Genomic DNA, 24,519 nt, shown 5'->3' on the forward strand with positions numbered 1-24,519 from the left:
AAGTGACAGTTTACAGCTGGTACTCCTACAAGTGTGGCAAGTCTGCCCAGCGCTGCTTCTGAAGGCCTACAGCTGCCCTCTAACATGAAGTTCTCGACTTTCTCAAACTCACAGAAAGTGAAACTAGTTCAGTCAAGAGCACAAGTCCTAAAACGGAACAAAAAACCTTTGCATTCTTCCCCAGTCGCCCTTGCCTCTGCCTGCCTGCCTCACCCAGCAGCCAAAGGGAGTTTTGTTCATTACCCACATCGAAGAACATCAGACCCTGACTAAATTATCACCAGAACGTGAAGTGTGGATGTGTCACTGGGGGAAAAGGCTTTCTAATAACGCCACCCGCCCCGAAAGCAAACCAGAGCCCAGGTTGCATACAGCTACAAGGATGGCTGCTCACTACCCTTACAAAAGAAGCAAAATAATCAATTAATGTACCAAGCTCCAAAAACATGAGCAAGTTCAAAACAAGGAACTAGAAAGAAAAACTTCCAGCTGCTGTTAAAGAACTTGTTTCATCTGAAACATTTTTTTGCGGTGAAAGAGCCCCCTCTACTGTGCCACCTGAACATTACTAAACCAGAAATGTGAAAACACTTCAAAACATCTGCCTCTCATGAGTACAGATTTGCACTGATCTTCTGAATTCCTGAAACAGTGACAAAATCATTCACAGGACAGAAAATCAATTGCTTGTTATCTATACTTTTCCATAACAAAAGAACAAATGAGTGCCAGACCAAGTATGTATCAACTTTTTATTGGCAGTGACAAGTTAATCCATATAAAAAACTCAAAGCTTTTTAGAACTGGATAACCTGGCCCTGTAAAATAAAAACAAAAACATTGAGACAAGTTTAAATAACTGCATTTTCAGTGAGTGAAACATTATAAACATTAAAATAGGTGGATTAGTAAAATTCAAATTCACCAGATTACACTATTTTGAAACCACAAGACTGCCATGCAGCTCAGAAAATATTTTGATTACTGCTGTTAAATCAGAACTATACCTGCCTTTTATGTTGACTGAATATGGAAAAGAACTAATACTGGTGTCAATTAATCCTAAAATCACAGTCAAGTCAGTGAGGTGCCTTATAAAGGCTTTTTCTTGGTTTTTCTCCAACAAAGCTCAAACATCAGTACTTCAGCCTGCCAAAGCACAGAAGACAAAGCACACTTAAACCTGCAAGAATGAACCCAGACTGCTGTGCTCACCTTTCTCTTCTTGTCTCCTCCAAGCTCAAAGTGTTTGCATCTTTTGATGGCCAGCATTCTCTTGGACCTACAGTTGGGCTCTACACACTCCAGTCTCAAAACAATCTTTTTTGTGGTCTTTGCCTACAAAACACAAGTTGAAACACTAAGCCCAACACTTAGTTCAGTACTGTACAGAAGAAAAATGTCTGGAAGTCCATTCTATGACTATCATATACTAATTTCAATGATAACCTCTTGCATCTGAATCATGAAACATTTAGAACAAAACTGGCACAAAACATTGATTTTACAACACAAAAAAAGTTATGAAAGGCTGTTTTTAGAGGCAGCCATCATCCATTTATGTTAAGATAAGTGAATAACACCAATAATACCAAAGTGCAACACATTTTAGTTGCCTTCACCCCAGTAACATTAGCAGGTTTCTGTAAAGTTCTGCCACCAATGCTGGGTTTTTTCAGTTACAATAATTTCACCAGGCCACTGTCCTTGGAAAACAGTTTCAAATCTGACCTTCCTGCAAGGCTGCCATACAAAGACATTTTATTAGTATACGCTGCAATCATTACACCTACTTATTTAAATGAAGATTTTCTATTCAAAACTAACCCAGACTTGAATTAAATAAACTCAATGGCATCAGGTCACAAATATGGTCCCAGACAACCCATATAGACTCATTTCTAATACACAGATTTTAAGATTTCCAATTTCTCACTGATATCATCAGGGTATTCAATTATTCTGATAAGAATTTCTTTGGATCTCCACATTGCTGAAATAATACTGAAGTTTCTGGTTTGTGCAAATTTAATAATTTAGATGCAATTCTGTGACTGAAAGGAACACAGTGCTATATATGAATACATACACGTGTAACACTTATGGGACATCGGGCTTATAATTAGGCATCATATCCTAGTAAATCCTATCGAAAATGCTGTCAAAAATATTGAAATATGCCACAGCAAACTGACGCTAAAAACCCACTTTTCTAGTTGTTCACAGTTCATTAGTTTACAGTACACATTCCCAGTGTACAGTAAACCAGCTGTATGATCTCATAAGTTAAACTGGTGCAATAAAACAATGCGCTGTACCAGCAACAGTAAATGAGTTTGGTATAAACATACTTTAATCCATCATTTCTAAACAGACATGGCTCATTTCCGGAGGAACAGGATACCAGCTGTGTGCTAAAACATCGCACATCCACTCTAAAAGCAGATATTGCTATAAAAGACAGCAGTGCTAAGAACGGCCCTTGAATACCTTCTTCCGGAAGATAGGCTTCGTTTGTCCACCATAACCGCTCTGCTTCCTGTCGTACCTCCTTTTACCTGTGCATAAAAGAAAAGTTCATTGTGTTTAATTCTAAATGCCTTTACTACATTTAAAAAAAAAAAGCAGATGTATACATAAAAGAAAACTGCAGACTATCAACGAAACTTGAGAAAAGGCACTTTGGTAGCACACCACGTACTGCTAGTGCCTCAGAACAACTAGGCTGTGCATTTTGGAGGTGTCAGAGTCCGGATCAGTCTGCGAAGTATATGCATGTTCTCCCCTTGTTTGTGCAGGTCTCCTCCAACAGTCCAAAGACATGTTTCAGGTACGCAGCTAACTAAATTGCCTACGATGTCTGTGACTGCATCTAACTTTTGTTGCTCTGGTCTGGAGTAGAAATGGATAAGGAGGATTGCGGAAAGTATACCGTAGCACGTTTACCACTGCAAGTCACTTTGGATAAAAGCAACGGCTTGTTATAATCAGAAGAGGTTGCTCTGGAGAAAAGAACAGAAATCTCTCACTCAACTTACCCTGAGCATAGAGAGAGTCTTTGCCCTTCTTGTACTGGGTCACTTTGTGAGGCTGGTGCTTCTTGCACTTCTTGCAGTAAGTCCTGCGGGTTTTCGGCACGTTCACCTTTTGAAACGCAGCAAGAGATGGGAAAAGCTCAGTGGGCCGTAGGCATAATCAACACTGAATAATTAATCCTCTGGACACATCATGTTATTTGCAGCAAAGTCAGTGTGACTACGCTGGGGGAAATGTGCTTCTCTGCCTAGAAAAGCACAGCAACAATCACTGTCTGTGTAGGTCAGTTTCATTTGGAAAACAGTAAATATTATGACGATGAAATACAATCAGTCAGTGAAGCAGAGTAACAGCGTAACTAACTCATTACAGACAGAGTAAAGTTTGCAGGCCCAGGGGAGGTGATTGCCAGTGCGGTGCTGACGTGAGTGCTAAACTATTAGTAATAGTTAACTTACTGCGCATTAAATATCACATAAACTAAATGTTTATGGCACATGAAGCTTCAGAGGGGCGCTTTTTTTAAACTCACAGAGACTCGCTGCACATTTTTTTTTTTACAGGCAAACTAAGCGACGACGGTTAGCGGTGCACGGTACCACCTAGTATAATAAACACAGAAAAACACCCCCCATCTGGACATCAAATGTAGTAATAGTGAGGCATACATGCCATCAAATGATTATATCCCTTGTCGTGAATTCAAACAGTCGAACGGCACCTCGAATTTGTTAGATTACTGTCGATTAAGAATGAAATCATTCTCCTAACGTAGCTTACCATGTTTGCCGTCCCGATGTAGCGGCTAAGAGGAAGTCCCTCCCCGGAAGCGCTCTCAAATAGCGCCGCGAGAGGTCTTTTTATTTTTTTTTCAAACCTTCTACCAGGTGGCAGTGCGCCACCTTGTGGTGCGGAGGACTTTCACCAACGAGCCTCTTAATGGGATTGCAGCTGCTTCCAACCAGACATCTCTTATGGTCTCAAAGTTATTCCTAAAATTCACCTTTGCTACGGCCAAAGATCTTACACAAACATAGCTTTTTAAAGAAAATACCATGAGCACAAACTTTAAAACCAGCAGCCAGTCCTGTCTGCAGCAACAACGCTCATAACACAACCGCTGTAAAGCGATGCCTCTCGAACCCCCGACCGCAGTCACGCAGTGGTCATCAACAGATATACTGGGACTGAGTGTAGCTGCAAAGAAACTGAAATTCCTGCAGCGACTTATGACCTAACAGAAGTGTGGTCTCGCAGGCGTTTGTGAACGCAGAGCAGGAAGGAAAAAGGGAACTGGGTAAAGTAAGTTCCTTTGAAAGGGTGGGGTTTGTTGTCCTGCCTTCGCTCACACCAGGGCAATGAGAGAGGTGCTCAGCGGCGTGTCATCGACCCGAGCACCAGGGCACGGTCCACCTGTCATCCTCCCGGGCCGAGGGACGGTGAGGTGAGTCGCGGGAGCTGGCGATCGGTCCCTTCGTGGGTGGTGGTTGGAGGGCCTGAACTCACATACATACAGCAGGCCTACTGCATACAAATGTTTCATACCCTACATCTGGTGAACTGTGATCTTCATCTACTGGGTCTCATCTCTCACATTCATTCATGTTGGAGCCTTTTAAAGGTTTTCAGTTTGTCGGGGTCTCATTTGTTTATAACGCTCCTGACGTTGTTTTTTTTTTTTGTTTCTTTCGTTTTTCTCAGCCCGCTCGATGACATGATGGTTCTAACTGCTTCGCTTCATTTAAATCGTGCTTAATTGGCTCGCACGTCCAAAGGTGTTTCTTTTCAAATCTCTGCTTGTGTTTCGCTGGTCTCCAGTGCTGAATTTTTGCAGTTTTTTTTTTTTTTTTTAATAATTATTCATCATAGGTCTGCTGCAAATGTGGAGCTTTTATTATGTCTATAATAAAAGTCAATGGGAGGTTTTCACCGCGCAGCAGCGATTTCGTGCCACTCCGATACTATTCTTTGCACTAGTCGTTGTTTCGTGCACTTCCACAATATCATGACCGTCTGTATATTGTTAAATCGTTCCAGCTCAGCATCAGCTTTTTCTGTTCTTTTTCCAAGATAATTGTTATGGTCAGGAGAAAGATTAAGAGCAGCCATAACATCCTTTCAGGTAAAAGCATGGTAATGTAGTGCCAGATCACTGGCATTGTGCATAAGAGGCGTATTAGTCATGATGCTGTCACAAGGGCTGACCTCATCGCCTGGTTGGCCTCGGGTTCTCGGTATGGAGTTTAATGTTGGAATTTTACTTTGAGTGCATGTTTTTAGGAGAACGAGGGAAAAAAAGAGAGGAGAAAAAAAAGAGAAAAGCGCCCATCCGTGCCTTGCACCCTGCGATTATAGGAGAGGCTCCAGACCACCAGGACTGTGACGAGGACAAGCAGTTAACAAATGTGAGTGAGTGAGCGAGCATAGTAGAAATGTACGCCAAAAAGCATCATGCGTACTGATCCTGCAAATGTCCTAAAACGGGCTTGAAAGAATGAGCACGAGAAGAAATGTGAAGGACAGGTCCAGCCATCCGTCCTACCGCGGGACAGTAAGTGCAGTGGCACGGGAAGCAGCAGCTGTCCCGACACGCAGTCATCTGGTATGTAGGATGTTGGCAGCGTGTGGCTCCGTTCTCCACTCATCATGTGATGCAAATGAACGGAGACACCTTGCCGATAAGCGGCTCGCAGTAACAAAGCGCTCTTTGAGGGCACACGAGATTGTTCAGCCCGCGAATTAGCATCGGTGTGTAACTCTCCATCATGCCCATCTTTTCCATAGCCGTTAAGAAATATTATAGGCGAGTTCGCTTCTGTTGCACACAAGCCTTTCAGTAAAGGAAGAGGTGTGTTAATATCTTGTGCTCTTTTTCATATGGATTCACATCAGTTTTGGTTTTTATATTTGTACCATGATGGTTTCCAAATGATACGCGCTGCTCTTATTCTAGCTGTGCTCCTTGTTTTAATTTAAACTGAGCCTAACAGGACTTTTCATTAAATTCGTCACGTACCCCTATCATCTACAGTTCACTTCGATAGAAATGTCTTTTCCATTTTCATATTGTGCTCTAATTTTTTATAACTGACATGTCATGTTATAAGATCTACTTTTATTTAGAAAAACAAAAAAAATCAACAAGTGATGAAGGTGGGTAATTATTCTAACCCATTTAATAAAAAAAAAAAAAATATATATATATATATATATATATATAGCTGTTTATAGGGAATACAGAGTTGTGGAAGAAGTATTCAGTATCATTGTCATTTTATTACTTAATTTTCCTACAGCCCCAATAATATAGGAACTGAACAATTAACTGCTGATTTCTGATCACCTCTTCAGTGTATTTCAGCCAAAATTTGTGCAATTTTATCTTTATTCAGTGAAAAGACACTTTCTTCCAAAGTAACTTACACTGATTTTTATGTAGTATTTAGCCGACACCTTCTCACCCAAGGAGGCTATCAGTGTAAGATACACTACAGTACACTGCCTACTGTAAATCAGTCACCTATACCCCCGAGCAATACAACAAACTCCCACACACACACACACATACACACACGCACACACGTACACAAACATAATACAAGCAATTTAGAATCGCCAATTCATCTGAAACACATGTGTTCGGAAGGTGGGAGGAAACCAGAGCGCCCTAAAGAAAACCCACACTCAGTAATCTGGTTCAACACTATGAAAATAAATTAGCGGTGAAATACAGGACTGGCACTGAAAAAGTGGTTCAATTAATACTGAAACATGGTTAGAAGCAATGAAAAAGTTCCCTAAATTTAATCACAAGAAACAGATTCCAGTAGACAAGCAACAGAAGTGGTGATGGAGATGTTTTCCAGTACAGGAAATATTAATAGAAATGGAAAATAAAATATTAAATAAAAAAAAACACACAAAAATAGGTTAACTAGAGAAATAAGGCAGCCTAACTGGAAGTTGGACAGCAGACATGAAAATGTGCGTGATGTAAAATGCGTTTGGAGGAGCGCACAGTTGCTCGGTTCCAGAGCTTAACCAGGGTTCAACCTGAGTAAAGTAAAGAGTAAAGAGAGCATTTCCTTAAAGGAAGTCCTGGACTGCTGCAGTGACACGACTTCCCTCTACTTTTGTTCTCAGAGACGTTCTGTGATGATCATAATCCAGTAATAATCTGACAATATTAGGCCTTAAAAGTGAAAATTATGCCACAACAGTGATAGTGTTTAAAGGGGCACAAATTATTTCTCCAAAGTAACTTTCCTGTCCGTGACTGAGAGAACTCCCACAGCACATCTCCATTCACATTGTCCTTCAAAGGCTGCCATATCGATCAATTTTTTAAGGATCATATTTATGGTAATTATTTATTAATTTCGCTAACGCTTTGTGTTAGGTTTGTATACTCTGGCACTTACAGTCATTTACCCATGTATACAGCAGGGTAATTTTTACTATATCAGTTCAGTTCAGCAGCTTGCTTAAGGGTACCACACAGCAGGAGTGGAATCGGAACCGAGTAACAGTTCTAATCACTATGCCACCTGCTGGCCAAATAGAAAAATGTAAAGGGGAACGGCAGGCATTTTCCATTTTTTAATTAAAAGTCTTATTATATAGTCAACCCATATATTACTAAGGGGATGGTGTGGTCTTACAAACTATATTTGTGGAAATTGTTGTGTCGCAAAAGCACGAATGTTCTCAGTTCTGGCTCCGATGGGGTGGAACGACTTCCCCCTCCCACTCAGAACTGCTGAATCTCTGTCAACATTTAAAAAGGGTCTTAAAACTTATCGCTTCCAGACTCTCTTCTCCAATGATCTCTCAAGTTCGTGTAATGTGTAAATGTTCACACACTTTAACTTTGTGATCATACCTATTGAGTAACGGATAAACCTTCACGCAGCTACTGGTGTGATGTAGATGTTTAATAAAAAAATGGGAATGTAATTAGGAATTATTGATTATTTGGATAAAGTTTTAATCGTGTGATGTACACTGGCTCTTATGGTGGAAAGAAACAAACTAACTGCGCTTAAGAATCGCACGTCTGCGTCTAAGTTTCTGCTAATGTAATGTACTCATTATATTTTCTATTACATGCACGTTGCTTTGGAAAAAAGTGTGGGCTAAATGAATAACCGTAAATGGAAATGTCATTTATCCTGCGATGGACTGGCGTTCTCTCCGCGATGTTTTCGATCCCATCCTTGCACCCGACGCTTCCAATATAGGCTCCAGATCACCGCGACCTTGATCAGGACAAGCAGTTATCGAAAACGGATGGACGAACGGATGTCGGGGGGTGCAGCGGCACAGCCGGTTTGGCCTGGGCCTCCTGTGTGGTGGGTCTGGGGTTCGAGCTCTGCTTGGGGCGCCTTGCAGTGGACTGGCGTCCCATCCTGGGTGTGTCTCCAACACCCTTGGCCCTGCACCCTAAGCTCTGGTTTGCTGCAACTGTAGACGTTGGATGGACGGGTGTGGTGTCGTATCTATTTCAATAATGCTGCTTTAAATTGTAAATTCAACAGGAAGAAAGTAGACACTGCTCTAACTTGGGTGTGAAAAGATACATTGGTGGTGTGTGGCAAGCAGCTCATTATCAGCAGCTGCCAGCAGCAGGAAACACGTGTTTTGAGGGACTTTACATAGACGGCTTGAGCTCGTCTCGCTGGAGCGCGGAGACAGGTGAGACCTTGGAGCCGGGAGCTGCGGGGTGGATGGCCGTGCTGGAGCTGGGCGCCTGGAGAAGAGGTCAGTGAGGGGTGTATGGGCAAAATGTGCAGCTCTGTGTGTGTGTGTGTGGAGGACATGCAAAAGAAGGAGGAAGTTCCTTCAGAGGTTTTGTAACAGTTTACACAGCTTCACCACAGAGATTCCAGAGATGATTTGTCCTCTATGGCAAAGTGCTGCTTTCAGCAGCCAAGTTTTGTTTATACATAAATCATATTTTGATGAAACGATCATCGAGAAAAGCATGATTAAACGGTTAAACGAGAAATGAGGCGCCGTGTCTTCCCAGCTCTTCCGCAGCAGTTCCCAGAGATGTAGGACCCCGGAGGGTCGCTTTGCTTTTGCTCTTCTCTCCAGTCCATCCCATGGAAGCGCTGCCCAGTGTGCTCGGGTGTACTCAAACTTTTGACCGACACTTTATGTCACCGTGTTTCGTTGACTGTAAGAGGAAAAGGATCTTTTTGCACGTGGAGTGACTGTTCACAGCTCTTCACTGACACAGGAATGGAACACTGTAGTGAGAAGGCTGCAGCGTTGACAATCGTTTCCGATATTGTAATATTACGATAATAATTATAATTGTACATATTTTTATCTTGTATTTTTCCACTTGTTTTTATATTTTTTATATTGCAAGTATTTTCAGACTTGTATTCTGCTGCTGTAACATAAGAATTTCCCTTGTGGGATCTATCTATCTATCTATCTATCTATCTATCTATCTATCTATCTCTCTATCTATCTATCTATCTATATTAAAAGTAGTACATGATATAGCTTACAGTTTCACAAATTATGAATTTAGTCTATTTTTCAGTGTGATGAATAAAAATCTTAAAACTGTCCTGTGCTTCTGTGATGTAATATCGAAAATGTGCACTACGGTCCGATGTTTTACCCTTGAACGGGCCTCTGTATCTCGTTTAAATTAACGCAGTGTTTTAGTTGCTCTGAGACCTGCAATTTCCGAGAGCCCTGAAATATTCCAGAAATGTCAGCCTAGATTCTTTCTGTGAATTTCACCTCCACTCCGTGCTGGTGGGGTGAGTCTGAGTGGCAAACACCACATGGTCATTCCTGAAAACCGTCGAAGGGGTTGAGCCAAACGATCATGTCGGGGAGGGGGGGGTTTCACAGAAAGATGCTAATATTTATGCTGGTTTCACTCGCATACAAAAGAGAACAGTCCTGCCATTATTGGAGCCTTTTAATCATTAACTGAGCCTCATATTTGTTTGAAGAACCTGAACTTTTTCCTGCGACCGAGAGTACGTGAGCAGTTAAACATTGTTGGGTTTCTCGATGATCTCGATGTGGGGAATGAAATGCTCGAAAAAACTTTTTTTCATTATTATTTCTCCGTTCATCATTTCCGATGATTAAAATCTTCATTCAGTAAATAAATCCTAAAAACTGTCGTACCAGCAGTAAAATGTAAAATAAAACTATAAAAACCAATAAGGCCAACTAATATAGAAACTGCACGACAGAACCTTTAAAACACTAAAGACATACCTTAAACATACCTCTGGCTTAAAACCATAAATAATTGACAGGAATTTACCCGGTAACTCCACCGCTCATGAGGGGCGATCCCCTGTCCTGTTCCCAGGGTGTTACCGTACACCTTACCTACCGTTCTTGGGTGTTTTCCTTTTCGCCACACGTTCCCCCTACTAACATTTTAGTGAAACAGGTAAATGATATAAACACATATACAAATTTAAAAAAATTAACAAACACCCACACATCAAACGAACCTACACTACACTAAACTAAACTTAAAATAAAGTGAATAAATAATACAATAAATAAATACAAGCACACCACACACATAGTCATTGACAATTGGCTACTTAAAAGTGCAATAAGCGCAACAAATTATAAAAGTGTGCAATTAAATAAAGTGTGCTAAAGAGGATTAAAACCCTAATCCTCACAGGCACAGTTGGTGGCGTAGTGCTTGAGTTGCTGCCTTTGGATCCAGATTTCGCAGATTTGATCCCCACCTCCAGCTGTAGCGACCTGAGCAAGGTACTTACCCTAAATTGCTCCAGTAAAATTACCCAGCTCTATAAGTGGGTAAATAACTGTAACCTTAACCCTGTAAGTTGCTTTGGAGAAAAGCATCTGCTAAATGAATTAATGAAACGTAACATATTAACACAGCGCTTCCATTCACCGAAAATAGGGGTTGCAGTATTTCATAAGTGTGAAAAGACATATGTTGCTGCCGCTTGAAATAACATATATTTACATGGCATTGTGTTATTCAAATTTGAAGCCCTTCACGTTGAAACAGAACCACAAACCTCCCCACAAGAGGCTGATTGAAGACGAACGGAGATGTAGAAACATCTAATATATGTGATACACACACACACTATCAGAACAGCTTGTCCCATACGGGGTCACGGGGAACGGGAGCCAACCCGGTAACACAGGGCGTAAGGCCGGAGAGGGAGGGGACACACCCAGGACGGGACGCCAGTCCATCACAAGGCACCCCAAGCAAGACTCGAACCGCAGACCCACCGGAGAGCAGGACTGTGGTCCAACCCACTGCGCCCCCCCCCTCCTTATATGGGATATATATAATAAGAAATATCTATCTGGTTGCGCTTCCAAAAAATAATGCAGCCAAAGCGTGGCCTCAACAGCAATCGAGCGGAAGAGTTTTAAAGTGTTTTATACCTTGAGACGTAACGTGGAAGCATGGTAAAAGAACACAGTATGTGAGACAAAAGTGGCTCCTCAAATGTACGGAGATGTTGGTGGAAGCTAATGGCAGGTGAAGGAAAGCAGATCATGAGGTTATATTTCTGAAACTTGACCCAGGTCTCTTGTTTCGCAGTTTCACAGCCACCTTCTCTGCGGATGTGGTGCCACTGCTGAAATCTGATGATCATTAGGTAAGGATAGCCGGGCAGAGAGCATCACATCTACAGCTCTCAGAATGAGCAAAGACACTAGTTTTTGGCAAAGTACGTATAGCGTTGGTCGTTTTTTTTTTTTTTTTTTTTTTTTTTAAGTGTCTTCACTGTGATGATACAAATCAGAGATACAAACAAATGATTACGGACTCTGTGTGTGTGTGTTTGTGTAATTCGCAGATCTTAAAGGGCTTATGTCGTTAAAACCCTACATATACGACATCTGTGAAACAAAACTAATCCTATGAAATATTATAAAACAAAACTTTAAGTCAGAAAATGGACCGCAGTTGGTTCACTGATTAATTTGGGGAAGGACAGGAGGTGTAAACATTAATGTCACTTACGGGCGAGGTGAGATGGTAAAAATGTTAAGAATCCCTGCTTTAAGAGGTCACGTATGCATGATGTCTGTACTGAATGTGTAGGGTATATAATGCTGTACATTTTACTGGAGTAAAGTTCTCAGTCTGAAATACGAAAATGACACACACACATATATGTATGTATGTATGTATATATATGTGTGTGTGTGTGTGTGTGTGTGTGTGTGCAAATGGTAAAGGAGGAGAACTTGAAAATGATTTGACAAGCAAATTAGTATTGAACTTGATGACTAGTTGTTGTTGGACAGGAAATCTTCCTGGGCTGTGTTTGATACTAACTGCAGGAAGCTTTGTGAACCAAAGCAAGATGAGATCTTCAGTCATGCTCTCGTTCCAGTAAAGCGGCAGTCTGTCATCTGTGCCCAGGTAGAGCCAAAGCCGGACAATGTCAGAAAGCATCCTGGAAGAAATCTTTATAAAACGGTCCCAGCAGAAGAAGAAAACCTCACCGCTGAACTTCAAGGAACGGCTGTTCGTTCTGACGCAGGACAAGATATCGTACTATGATTACGATGCTGAGAAAGGGGTACGTGCACAGCTTGAACCATGGCTCGCTGAAGCGTGGAGGCTGTTGAGTGTCACAGTTCAAGTTGTACGAAGGATTATTGTGCGTGTTAAAAATTGAACAGGACCTGCTCTGCGCTGTCTCCAAATTTCGCATCTAGCTGCTATCAATTTCAGGGATTAAAAGCAGCGGAAATGTGTTATTATTAAAAAGTTAATGATGATCGTCTGTGGCCGACGATCACACGGCTCCGTTGTCTGTCACCGCTCCCCTGTCTACACAGAAACGGAAAAGCTTGAAGGGCTCGGTTGATGTAGAGAAGATCAAGTGCGTGGAGACGGTGCATCCTGAGGACAATGCGCCTGCCGAGAGACAGTATCCTTTTCAGGTGAGCGGCAGCAAGGAATTCTGGGTCTAGAACCTTGGGTTAGAAACACACAACCTACTGCTTAAGGAACTGCATAAATGACACATCCTCTACCACTGTGGGAGAACTGACAAACCTCAGGCTATGTTACTTCTATAAGTCTTAACATTATTATTATCATTATTATTATTATTATTAGGGGGGCGCAGTGGGTTGGACCGGGTCCTGCTCTCCGGTGGGTCTGGGGTTCGAATCCCGCTTGGGGTGCCTTGTGACGGACTAGCACCCCGTCCTGGGTATGTCCCCTCCCCCTCTAGCCTTACGCCCTGTGTTGCCGGGTTTGGCTCCGGCTCCCCGCGACCCCATATGGGACAAGCGGCTCAAATGATGTGTGTGTGTGTTATTATTATTATTAATAATAATAAGAAATTTGATGCTTTTCTTCAGAACAACTTTTAATGCCTGGTTTTATAGTAAGCTACTTGCACTTTTCCCACTTGTGCGAGAGAATAAATCGTACCGCAGCAATTCATGGAAAGGACCTAATAGCTGCCTGCAAATAAAGCTGTATCTTACAAAGGATTATATTCTTTTATTATTCTGCAAACATGCAGAATGTGCTACGTGAAGGCCCAGTAAAAATGGTGTTAATGCTGTACGTAATGGGGCAACTCAGTTTTGATGGAACTGAATCTTGCAAGAGGTCACAGCAGCACGTTCACTGTCAGTATCAGAAGCACATCTTTCAGTCCTCTGAGAGCAAATGGTTCTTGATATCGAGCCACACCAAAGGCAAAGATGGAAATTACAAGCAGGATGTCACGTCCCATGTCACTGTTTATTTGTTTCCCTCTCTCTTTGACACCTTTGCGATTCAGTTGCTCAGATGAGCTCATTCTTAACTTCCTCCCTTCCGCATTTAGAGGCTGGTGACTGATACATTACATTACATTTACATTTATTCGCTTAGCAGACGCTTTTCTCCAAAGCGACTTCCAACGGATACTATGTAGTGTTATCAGCCCACACACCTTATTTACCGCAGTAACTTACACTGCTAGACACACTACTTACATTGGGTCACTCACCCCTACATCAGTGAAACACACTCTCTCTTTGTCACTCACACACCATGGGGGAACCTAAACCTGATAACTGTCATTTATCTTCCTAATCAATGCAGTCTTGTTTTGTGAATCTCAGTACTTTCTTTTTTAAATGCCAAAATGAGAGCCCCCAAGATCATCAGCCTGGTGAGCCCGTCTGTCCTCTCAGCTGCTCTCTTGGAAAAAGCTGCAGTTACGATGCCCGAAGACCGCCGACCCAAACTTGAGCGGAAAAAAAAGCCTTAAGACTCGTTGATCCCTGTCTTGACGAGCTGAAAGCGAAGCTAACAAAAAAAAAAATTGGGAAGCGAAATTAGTTCATCTTGACTATGGAGCAGCTGGTAGTGTAGTGTAGTGGTTAGCACTGATGCCTTTGGGCCCAACGGTTATAGGTTTGATTCCCACCTTCAGCTATAGTGCACTTGAGTGAGGTACTTACCCTAAATTGCTCCAGTAGAATTACCCAGCTGTATATAGTAAATGGGGAAGTAATTGTAACCATAACACTGTAAGTTCCTTTAGAGAAAAGTGTCAAGTAAGTTAATAAATGTAAATATGAAATCAAGCTGCAGGCCTCACATTGCCATGGCACTGCTGTATTAATGCTCCCAGGAGACCAGCTCTGCATTACAGCACCATCAGGGCTCAGCCATAGCCTTTACCGTGAAATACTTCCTTAGCAGTGGAACTCTTCTGATCGAGTGTCCCTTTCGTCTCCACCGTACAACTGAAGGAAATAAAGGGATTTGCATGCTCTCCTTCTACACTCCTGTAGAAAGACACTTTTTTATTCCCTGTAATCCCATGGAGGACTGAGATGCGCGATTAATTATGTTTGTCCTTTTCTTCGCGGTTCGCGTTGCGAATCGCCAAACCTTGCCGTATTTTGTCTCGTCATCGTTTTCATTGCCGCGCAGCTACCCAGCCGTTTCTGCAGCCCACCACTTGTAATGACAGTATCAACACTGAGGGATGCAGCACTTCCTTCCTGGTCAACTGTACTTCCTTTTTTAAAAAAAGAAAAAAAAAAGAAAAACTTGTCTTGGGAAACTTTTGAGAAACCAGGAAGGAGCATGACAGTAAACCATGAGATGTCACCATGTTTCAAGGAAAAAAAAACAAATAAAAAATCACCCCATCCCCTCTTCTCCCCAACAGATCATCTACGATGAGGGCCCTCTGTACATCTTTGCAAAGAGCGATGATGTCCGACGGCAGTGGATTCACAAGCTGAAGCACGGTTCGTGGCTTTTCCTGTTTTGAGCTGTGCAGGGTGCTAATCTAAAACGAAGGGATGTCACAAGGAGAAGCAATTCAGAGTGGCAGTAAGCTCTGCGAACCTGCTCTAGCTAGAGGCTCGCATGCAAATACTCCAGAGCCATGCAAAAAAGGTGCCCGTGAAAGGGCTCGCACATCTGCTCCTGTTTCGATGCAAATTTCCTCCCCCACTTCTCTGGTTCCAGTGGTGAGCTTCAACAAGGACCTGGCTCAGAAGTATCACCCGTGCTTCTGGGTTGACGGTATGTGGCAGTGCTGCCAGCAGGAGGTCAAACAGGCTCTGGGCTGCCAAGTGCTGGAGACTAAGAATGGGGGTGAGCACCACTTTGGAGCACTGGAGCTCAACAGTTGTGGATATCTGTAGCGAGTTCAGATCCCAACAGCTCCACACACTTCAGCTGTGGTGGAGAGTGTTAAAAAGGACCTAGTAGAAGGCAATGAAAAGGAACTGGGACCAAAGTGTAGCCCTTAGGCGGAGGGTATCATGGAGGTTTCATAGTTGGCCAGCCAAACAAGTCAAACAGCTCAGTCTGAGAGTTTTGATGACTGACATGTCTTTTCGCCCCTCCTTAGGGTTTTTCAGCAAGGGTTCTCGCCGTAAATCCAGGAAGCCCCTGCCACCAACCCCTGAAGAGGTTTGCCTTGTCTCTGCTGCGATGTATTATTGTTTTACAAGGTCAGCGTAGGTCGTGTAAAACAGCATCACCTGTGATTTTACTCGCTGCTGTAGGAAACGAGGGCAATTCCACCACAGCCCCCACGCCCTCAGCCCACCACATCGTCACTAATAACCGTCATCGCGGAGTATGAATACACGCCTGTGTCTGATCAGGACCTTGAGCTGAGGAGGGGTGAGGAGTACACCATCCTTGAAAAGCACGATGTTCATTGGTGGAGAGCCAGGGACAAAAATGGGTGAGAGAGCCATTTGCTTGTTTTTTTTTTTTTATGTGGGATTCAAACCAGTGCCCTTCAGGTTACAGGTCTATGTCCTTAACCTATATACCTACTGCCATCCCACTAAGCTATATGCATAAAATCCTGCTGCTGTATAGTAACTGCAGCAAATGTACACATATGTAGCATTATTGATTTCCTGTCGTGGTTAATGAATTGTCCGTCATGTTTAAGGGGGCATTTTCGGCACACGTTAAACATGTGAACGCAATATATTCAGGGGACAGATAGATATGACTGGCCTGAGGGACAGAAACCATTGCATCTGTTAGGCGGAAAGTGGAGTTCCTATACAGTACTTGTGTACTGTATAGTACCAGTCAAAAGTTTGAGTACTCTTGGGCAATATTTGCATGGGATGAACTGGACAGGAGAGTAAAAGCAAAGCAGCCCACGTGTCCTACACTTCTAGGAAGAGTTTGCCAGACAAATGGGCTCATTTCCTAATCAAATGGATTAACCAAATTCCCTGAGAATACAACTAGTTTCCAGTAAGTTGTATTCACTGGGCCAAACTTTTCACTGTTACTTTAACTGTTCCTACACTCATCTGCTGCATATTCTGCAAAATGCTGTACACATCACTTGCTCCGGTCCGTTTTTTCTTAGAAAGTAAAGTAACAAATACCAGAGGACAAAGTTAAAAGAGGGGAAGCAGAATATGACACATATCACAAATTCATAACCTGATCACTAATAACTGTCTTTCGTCATTTGTCTATTCTATTCAATTCTGTTCGATTCTAATTTTTCACATTCTGTTTTCAGGATTTTTTTTGTCCTCTTTGTTAATAAATTCTATTACTTGTGTGGCAGTTCAGTCAAGTAACACTTACCCCTTTCTGTTGAGAAATTAGATCAATTGTTGGAATAACGTTTGTATGATGTATATATTTAATTGTTTGAAGGAATTTTTCAAATTTTTTTCTGCTGTTAAAAATATACTTTTTTGTTTTTTCTCCAGCAAGGAGGGATACATTCCTAGTAACTACGTTGTTGAAGCTGGAAATGGACTTGAAAAATATGAGTGAGTAACAAATTCAGATGAATCACAGATTAGTGTTTCCACAGCAACCATCAACAGATAAGGAAGATGTCAGACCTAAAGAGTTTGAAGATCTAGAGAACATTGAATTTTAATTAAAATTAAAATACTAAATACAACTTTTTTAAAAACAATTGAGGTGTACTAGACACATAGTTGTGTCTTAATTGCTTCTTTCAATTTCAGAGAAGACTAAAGCCATGTACAAAATCTTTATACTAGAGAACACAAAAACAACTTGGTATGACGGTGACGTCAGAAACCAAGATAGTGATGAGATACAAACATTTTTTTAAAAAAAATTCACTTGCACTGAAATCTTCAGATCAGGGGTGAGGAAGAATAAAGATCCTGTCACATGACTCACAGTGGAGCCTGGAATCCGTGACATCTGGCCTTGCTATTGAAAGCTTATTGTTCCCTCTGCAGTTGGTATTGCAAGAATATGAACCGCAGCCAAGCAGAGAATCTCCTGAAGGCAGAGGTGAGAAAACACCTCTGATGGCATGTCCATCCCCTCTCTGGAATTGGTCGGTCCCAGCATCTGTCCTGAGTCAGCGTCAGTAGGGCTCGGTCATTACAAAACACAACCTTCTGCTTCACTGTTCTGCTAAAGGAAAAATTCTGCGCTCAACATGGGTTCTGCTTTGATGAAAAACACAAATCCCACATCCACATTTCTGTACCGCTCTGTGAAACACTGGGTGTGCAGCAGCAGCAGCGGTCAAAAGTCCATTTATTGGAATCTACTTTTTTCTTCCCCGAAGGCATTTGATTAATAAGTTTGAGCAGGAAATTAACCCCACATCCCATCCCAGAGAGACAGAACACTTGTGTGTTGCTTTGCTTTCACTCTTACATTTATAATGGTGCTTGAAAGTTGTGAACCCTTTAGAATTCTCCCTATTTCTGTATAAATATGACCTGAAACATGATCAGATTTTCATGCAGGTCCTTAAACTAGATAAAGAGAACACAATTAGACAAATGAGACAAAAACTTCATACTTGTTCATTTATTTTTTGAGCAAAATGATCCAATATTACATATCTGTGTGTGGCAATAGTATGTGAACCTTTGCCTTCAATCACTGGTTTGACCCCTTGTGCAGCAATAACTGCAGCTAAACATTTCCAGTAACTGTTAATCAGTCCTGCACATTGGCTTGGAGGAATTTCAGCCCATTCTTCCTTACACAACAACTTCAACTCAGGGATGTTAGTGAGCTTCCTTGCATGAACTGGCCGCTTCAGGTCCTTCCGCAACATTTCTATAGGATTAAGGTAAGCACTTTAACTCAGCCATTCCAAAGCATTAACTTTGTTCCGCTTTAACTGTTTTTCAGTAGAACGGCATGTGTGTTTAGGGTCATTGTCTTGCTGCATGACCCACTTTCTCTTGCGTTTCAGTTCACAAACGTATACCCTGATATTTCCCTGTAGATTTTGATGGTACAATTCAGAATTCATAGTGCCATCAATGATGGCAAGCTGTCCTGGTCCAGAAGCAGCAAATCAGCCCAAACCATGATACTGCCACCACCATGTTTCACAGATGGGATAAGGTTCTTATTCTGGAATGCATTGTTTGTCTTTTGCCAAATATAACACATCTCAGTTCTACTTTGGCCTCATCCATCCACAGAACATTCTTCCAATAGCTTTCTGGCTTATCCATGTGGTCTTTAGCAAACTGTAGATTCGCAGCAATGTTCTTTGTGGAGAGCAGTGGCTTTCTCCTTGCAACCCTGCCATGTACACTATTGTTGTTCAGTGTTCCCCTGATGGTGGACTCATGAGCACTGACATTAACCAATGCAAGAGAGGCCTTTAGTTCCTTAGACGTTACCCTGGGTTTCTTTGTGACCTCCTGGACTATTACGTGCCTCTAAAGGGTTCATAAACTTTCAAGCACCACTATATTCATTTATTTGAAATGCTTTTCTCCATGTGACCTGCTACAGCTGCTCAAAATGTACCTCACTTATATAAGTTACCTGTGACTTGTCCATTCATACACTAGGGATTTTTTTACTACAGCAATTCAGTGTAAGTAACTTGCTCAAGGGTACTACAGCAGGAGGTGAGATTTGAACTTAGTTTCAGGTGGTAGCTCAAACCACTATGCCAGCTGCCGCTGCCCCACTCACCCGACCAGTTTATCCCATACAAGTATTATTTCCACATGTACTCAAACCTATGACTGGTGTTGTGTAATGACACACTAATATAGACTGTGTTTGCCTGTTTCATTGTAGTTCTATTTAAAAACAGAAAACTACAGATCCACATGAAGAGACAATTTTTATTTCTGTCCTCACAGAACAAGGATGGAGGGTTCTTGGTTCGGGACTCGAGCAAAGCTGGGAAGTACACAGTCTCACTATTCACCAAGGGTTTGGGGTAAGTGTTGAGTAATTCTGCACTCAAGGTGCCAGACGATCTAATAAAAGAGTTAAATATTAGGTACTGAAACAAAAAAATTGTACATATTAAGTGTTCCAAAAGTAAGAACTGAAAATTATCACCAGACAAAAGCAGAAATGTGGCCTGGCCCTGGAATGAAAATGTAAATTTCTTTCATGCAAAACCTAAATTTGTTTCCTGGGCTGGAACTGGCTGTTGCTCCGTTTCCAGCCCCAACCGCACATCTTGTTGAAAAAAAGAAGAAAACAGCAAATTGAAGACCACTTAAATTTACATTTATTTATTTAGCAAACACTTTTCTCCAAAGCCAAGTACAATGAATACTGCGTAGCATCTACCTATGCTATGCAGCAATCATCAAACCACAAACAACCAGCTTTATCCAAGGTGACTTATACTGTTACATACACTACCGTAAATTCCCAACAATCATTTACTCATTTATACAGCAGATCAATGTAACACACACACTCGCACACACACTCACACATAGACACACTATGAGTAATTCAGAGTGTCCACTTCACTGAGACAGGCTGTCCTGAAGGTGGAATGCATTGGCTTCATAACCGTATCTTGTGCTCTCCAAGGGACACCATGGGCGCCTGCAGGCACTACAACATCTGCACCACTCCCCAAGGGCAGTACTACCTGGCAGAGAAGCACAACTTCTCCACCATTAATGAACTCATCAACTATCATCAGCACAATGCTGCAGGTGCCCCCACACGCTGGACTGGGGGACATCCCCCTATCCAGTGTAGCACTAATATTCATTTACAGATGATACTCGATGTTTTAGTGTATATTGCCTACGGAAATTTGCCCACGTGTATGAAACTTTTGAATAATCCCCTGAGACCAACCGAAAAAAGGTTTTTAGATTTATTTTCAGAAGTTGGTGAAATTCCACCCCAAACATGGTATCATTTACATTTATTTACTCAGCTAGTACTCCAAAGCAGCTTTACAATGGAAGATTTGAGCTCAAGTCTTTTGAGTGCATGGTGGCAGCTTTAACCTCTGTGCTCCCTGCTGCCCTATTTGTCATAAATGTCTCTTATAAAGTGAACTAGGACTCAAAAGCATTTCTATATGTCCTGTAGAGTGGACAAAAACGAATTTCTGGGTGACTGGAGGATAAGCACCATTAAGATGACAAAGACAGTCAATTTCAATAATCACCTTTGGTAACTACCAATTCTGAACCAAAGAAATATTTTCTTATTAATGGACTGTTGGAATAATCTTTGCATCTGTATGTCTTAATCTAAGGTTTGGTCAGTAGACTAAAGCATATTGTTTCAAATGAAGTGAAGAATGCACCATCAACTGCTGGCTTGGGCTATGGTGAGTGTTCACTGGTCCCTTCTGTTTTGCTGCCAAATTAGGAAGTTCTTCTTCTCTTCATCTACATGTTCGCGGAGGCCCAGCTTCCTTACCATCACAGTTCTGTCTGCTCTCTGGGCTCAGGTGTCTGGGAGATTGACCCCCGAGACCTGACCTTTATCAAGGAGCTTGGCACCGGTCAGTTTGGTGTGGTGAAGTATGGGAAGTGGCAGGGGCAGCATGATGTGGCCATCAAAATGATCAAAGAGGGCTCCATGTCAGAGGATGATTTCATCGATGAGGCCAAAGTCATGATGTAAGTGTCGGGTGTGGGTGATTCTCACAGCTGTCATGTCCAAAAGAGTTGTCAGCAAGTGAAGGACACACTGAGCGATTAAACATTTCTGTCCCTGGCTCAACTAGGAAACTCTTCCATGAAAACCTGGTGCAGCTGTATGGCGTCTGCACCAAACAGAGGCCCATCTACATTGTGACGGAATTCCTCTCCAATGGCTGCCTGCTCAACTACCTGCGTGACACTCTGAAACACCCATCCGCCATTCAGCTCCTGGAGATGTGCAAGGATGTGAGCGAGGGAATGGCCTACTTGGAATCTCAGCAGTTCATCCACAGAGATCTGGTAAGATTTTGCACCCCCCCGACTCAGCAAAGCAAATTACAGGTGGGACAGGGGTGCTCTTGTGTTCTGTCATTTACTCATGACTCACAATTATCCATTAAAATGTTCAAGTGGGGAAAATTCAGCACCAAAGCTGAATGGAACGGCAGGTTAAATCCACCTTCTGTGTTCAGGCTGCAAGGAACTGCCTGGTGGCTTCGAACGGGACCGTTAAAGTCACAGACTTTGGATTGTCGAGGTAGGACACACTTTCAGTCTCTTACACATGCCCTTCTTAAATGAGGATATCAAGAACAACACACCATAAACACGAGGGCTCGTGTTAAAAGTTCATTTGGTTCTCTTACCCTGTCTTTCAGGTACGTTTTGGATGATGAGTACACCAGCTCCGTGGGCTCCAAGTTCCCCGTACGCTGGTCCCCTCCGGAGGTTCTCCTCTACAGCAGATTCAGCAGCAAGTCTGACATCTGGGCTTTTGGTCTGTTTCAGTCGCATCAGCTGCCCCTGTTGAGAGCAAGAAGGCAGCTCATGAAATATTGCAGTTGTCATCATTACTGTCATAGTCTTTGTGTCATTGCTAAGACTGCATCTATGTAAGAATTTGCATCATTTACAATAATTAAAGCTAAATCTGAGGACATTCAGATCGTCCCTTTCTCAAAGGTACAACACTAGGTAACAAGCCCAGTTGATTGCTGTTAAGACTCCAGTTGTGCTTGAGAACTAGTCTGATTTTTGTAACCCTCACAGGGGTGCTGATGTGGGAGGTGTACACCTTGGGCAGGATGCCTTATGAGCGCCTAAGCAACACTGAGATAGTGGACAAGGTGTCGGCTGGATTTCGCCTCTATCGCCCCCAGCTGGCTAATGAGAGGATTTATTCCATCATGACAAACTCTTGGCATGATGTAAGTACTGGCGACTTTCAAACCTGGCTCTGTCTTGGCATTTTCTAAATGTGCTTTTATTCATCTAGATAATGTTTTTTCTCCAAAATGACTTACAATGTTAAGATACCGACAATTATTGACCCATTTATACAACTGGATAATTTTACTGGAGCAATTTAGGGTAAGTACCTTGCTCAAGGGTACTATAGCAGGAGGTGGGATTCAAACCTGCAACCTTTGGATAGGTTAGGCAGCAGCTCTAACCATTACACTACCAGCTGTCCCCAGTCTTTATATAAATATGAATTCTGTGTGTAAATATTAATTAAAACTATAATAATCTGTTTATAATAATTGGGGGGTGCCGTAGTGTAGCGGGTTTGGCCGGGACCTGCTCTGTGGTGGGTCTGGGGTTCGAGTCCCGCTTGGGGTGCCTTGCGGCAGACTGGCGTCCCATCCAGGGTGTGTCCCCTCAGCCTTGTGCCCTGTGTTGCTGGGTTAGGCTCTGGCTCGCCGTGACCCTGCTCAGAACAAGCAGTTGTAGACAGAGTGTGTGTGTGTTTATAATTATCACTTTTAATCTAAAAGTTAATATTTATCCATAACATTTTAGTGTCTCAACTTTCTAACATTTGTGTGTTTTATAGAAACCAGAAGAGCGACCAACATTTCAAGACCTTGTGCTCACTATTCAAGATCTTCTGTATGAACTGCAGGAGGAGGGAAATTAAACCTGCATCAGCTGACAGTTACTACTCAGAGGAAAACACTTGGTGTCTAAGGATGATCTTGTAAAAGAGCTGGTAAAAAAACCCTGACAAAGTTCTGAAACAACAGACACCAGTTACAAGTCCTTGTATCTGTCATTTCCATAAATACATGCCTAGGGTGAGAATTCCTCTTTTTTGGCATGTTATCTCAAACCATATTCAATAAACTCAATATCTCAAGGCCATACTGTAGTAAATGTGAAAGGGTGGAGAGGGTATGTAAAATGGGTGAGTGTGTGAATGTGGAAGCCAATGTAGTTATTACTTTGTGCTTTATTGTGCTGTGCATTCGGAATGGTGACAGGTACATTGAAATGTCCAGATTTACAGGAACTTCGAAAACCGCCAACTGTGAAAATTCAACACACAAATTTAACATTAAGAAAAATTTTGTTAATATGTCAACTTGAAAAATTGTGTGAAGTAAATTTAAAAGAGGGGGTTAGTTGATTTCTTTCTCTAAAGCTGTTTCAGGTTTAAACTTTTTGTTTCTTCTCATTATCTTTCAAAGTAAAATGAAACTCGTCTCTTTCAGTTTATGGCTTTTGAAGGTATTATGGAGGTCTTTACTGTATTTTTTTTAAATTATTGAACTGCATGGATTAAACAAAAACATTGTTGGATTGTAAATACTTGTGTGTTTTAAAGATGTACAATAAATGTGTGATAAACTTCAGTCATCACATAGGTATGTGTACTATTATTGGAGAACATTGATTTTTTTTTTTTTAAATATTCGCTGTTAGGGCACCGTGGATGAGATAATTTAATGTAATTGCACACAACTTGAATTTCAGCTTGTATTTATATCTGCACTTTTCTTTACTCAGCTGAAAAATGTTTACCAGATTAATAAATGTAAATATAAACATGGCATATATATATTTTGCACAAGACACAGGTAGATGAACAGTACATAACGCAGGGCCAATTTTTACTTCCTCTTTTCTAGATTCTTACTATTCGGTCCATGGCAGTGCGGCCTGTAAGTACTTGGACAGAGATATATATATTTTTTTGTGTGTTTATCTCTGTGTCAGGTGAATGTGTAAGGATTACAGCTTTTTTATACATAGTACCCCCACTTTTGGGGACCAAAAGTCAGACAAACT

General features: G+C 41.9%; 2 protein-coding genes across 6 annotated transcripts; one reads left to right on the plus strand and one right to left on the minus strand.

Annotated features, from left to right (window-relative positions):
- Nucleotides 1-738: 738 nt before the first annotated feature.
- On the minus strand, nt 739-3,192 carry rpl36a (ribosomal protein L36A; the record flags this gene model as incomplete). Its single annotated transcript, XM_018746566.1, has 4 exons — nt 739-818; nt 1,216-1,338; nt 2,491-2,558; nt 3,039-3,192. Coding segments are annotated over 4 exons (366 nt in total), but the record flags the coding sequence as incomplete, so codon positions are not given.
- Nucleotides 3,193-4,364: 1,172 nt separating this feature from the next.
- On the plus strand, nt 4,365-23,841 carry LOC108931000 (tyrosine-protein kinase BTK-like). Of its 5 annotated transcripts, none has more exons than XM_018746545.2 (19): nt 4,365-4,480; nt 11,630-11,687; nt 12,432-12,620; nt 12,883-12,987; nt 15,231-15,312; nt 15,536-15,664; nt 15,924-15,985; nt 16,081-16,265; nt 17,272-17,334; nt 17,782-17,836; nt 19,675-19,754; nt 20,369-20,496; nt 21,054-21,128; nt 21,252-21,423; nt 21,531-21,747; nt 21,921-21,985; nt 22,107-22,225; nt 22,498-22,655; nt 23,285-23,841. In XM_018746545.2, the coding sequence occupies exons 3-19, from the start codon at nt 12,480-12,482 to the stop codon at nt 23,366-23,368; spliced, it is 1,920 nt and encodes a 639-aa protein (XP_018602061.1). In that variant the 5' UTR covers nt 4,365-4,480; nt 11,630-11,687; nt 12,432-12,479; the 3' UTR covers nt 23,369-23,841. The 5 variants fall into 5 exon arrangements, with proteins under 5 accessions (XP_018602061.1, XP_018602058.1, XP_018602060.1 ...); XM_018746542.2 differs by having other exon boundaries at nt 12,461-12,620; XM_018746544.2 differs by lacking the exon at nt 4,365-4,480 and adding an exon at nt 8,599-8,796.
- The last annotated feature ends 678 nt before the right edge of the window (nt 23,842-24,519 follow it).

The sequence above is a fragment of the Scleropages formosus genome, chromosome 14 (genome assembly GCF_900964775.1).
Source record: "Scleropages formosus chromosome 14, fSclFor1.1, whole genome shotgun sequence".
NCBI lineage: Eukaryota > Metazoa > Chordata > Actinopteri > Osteoglossiformes > Osteoglossidae > Scleropages > Scleropages formosus.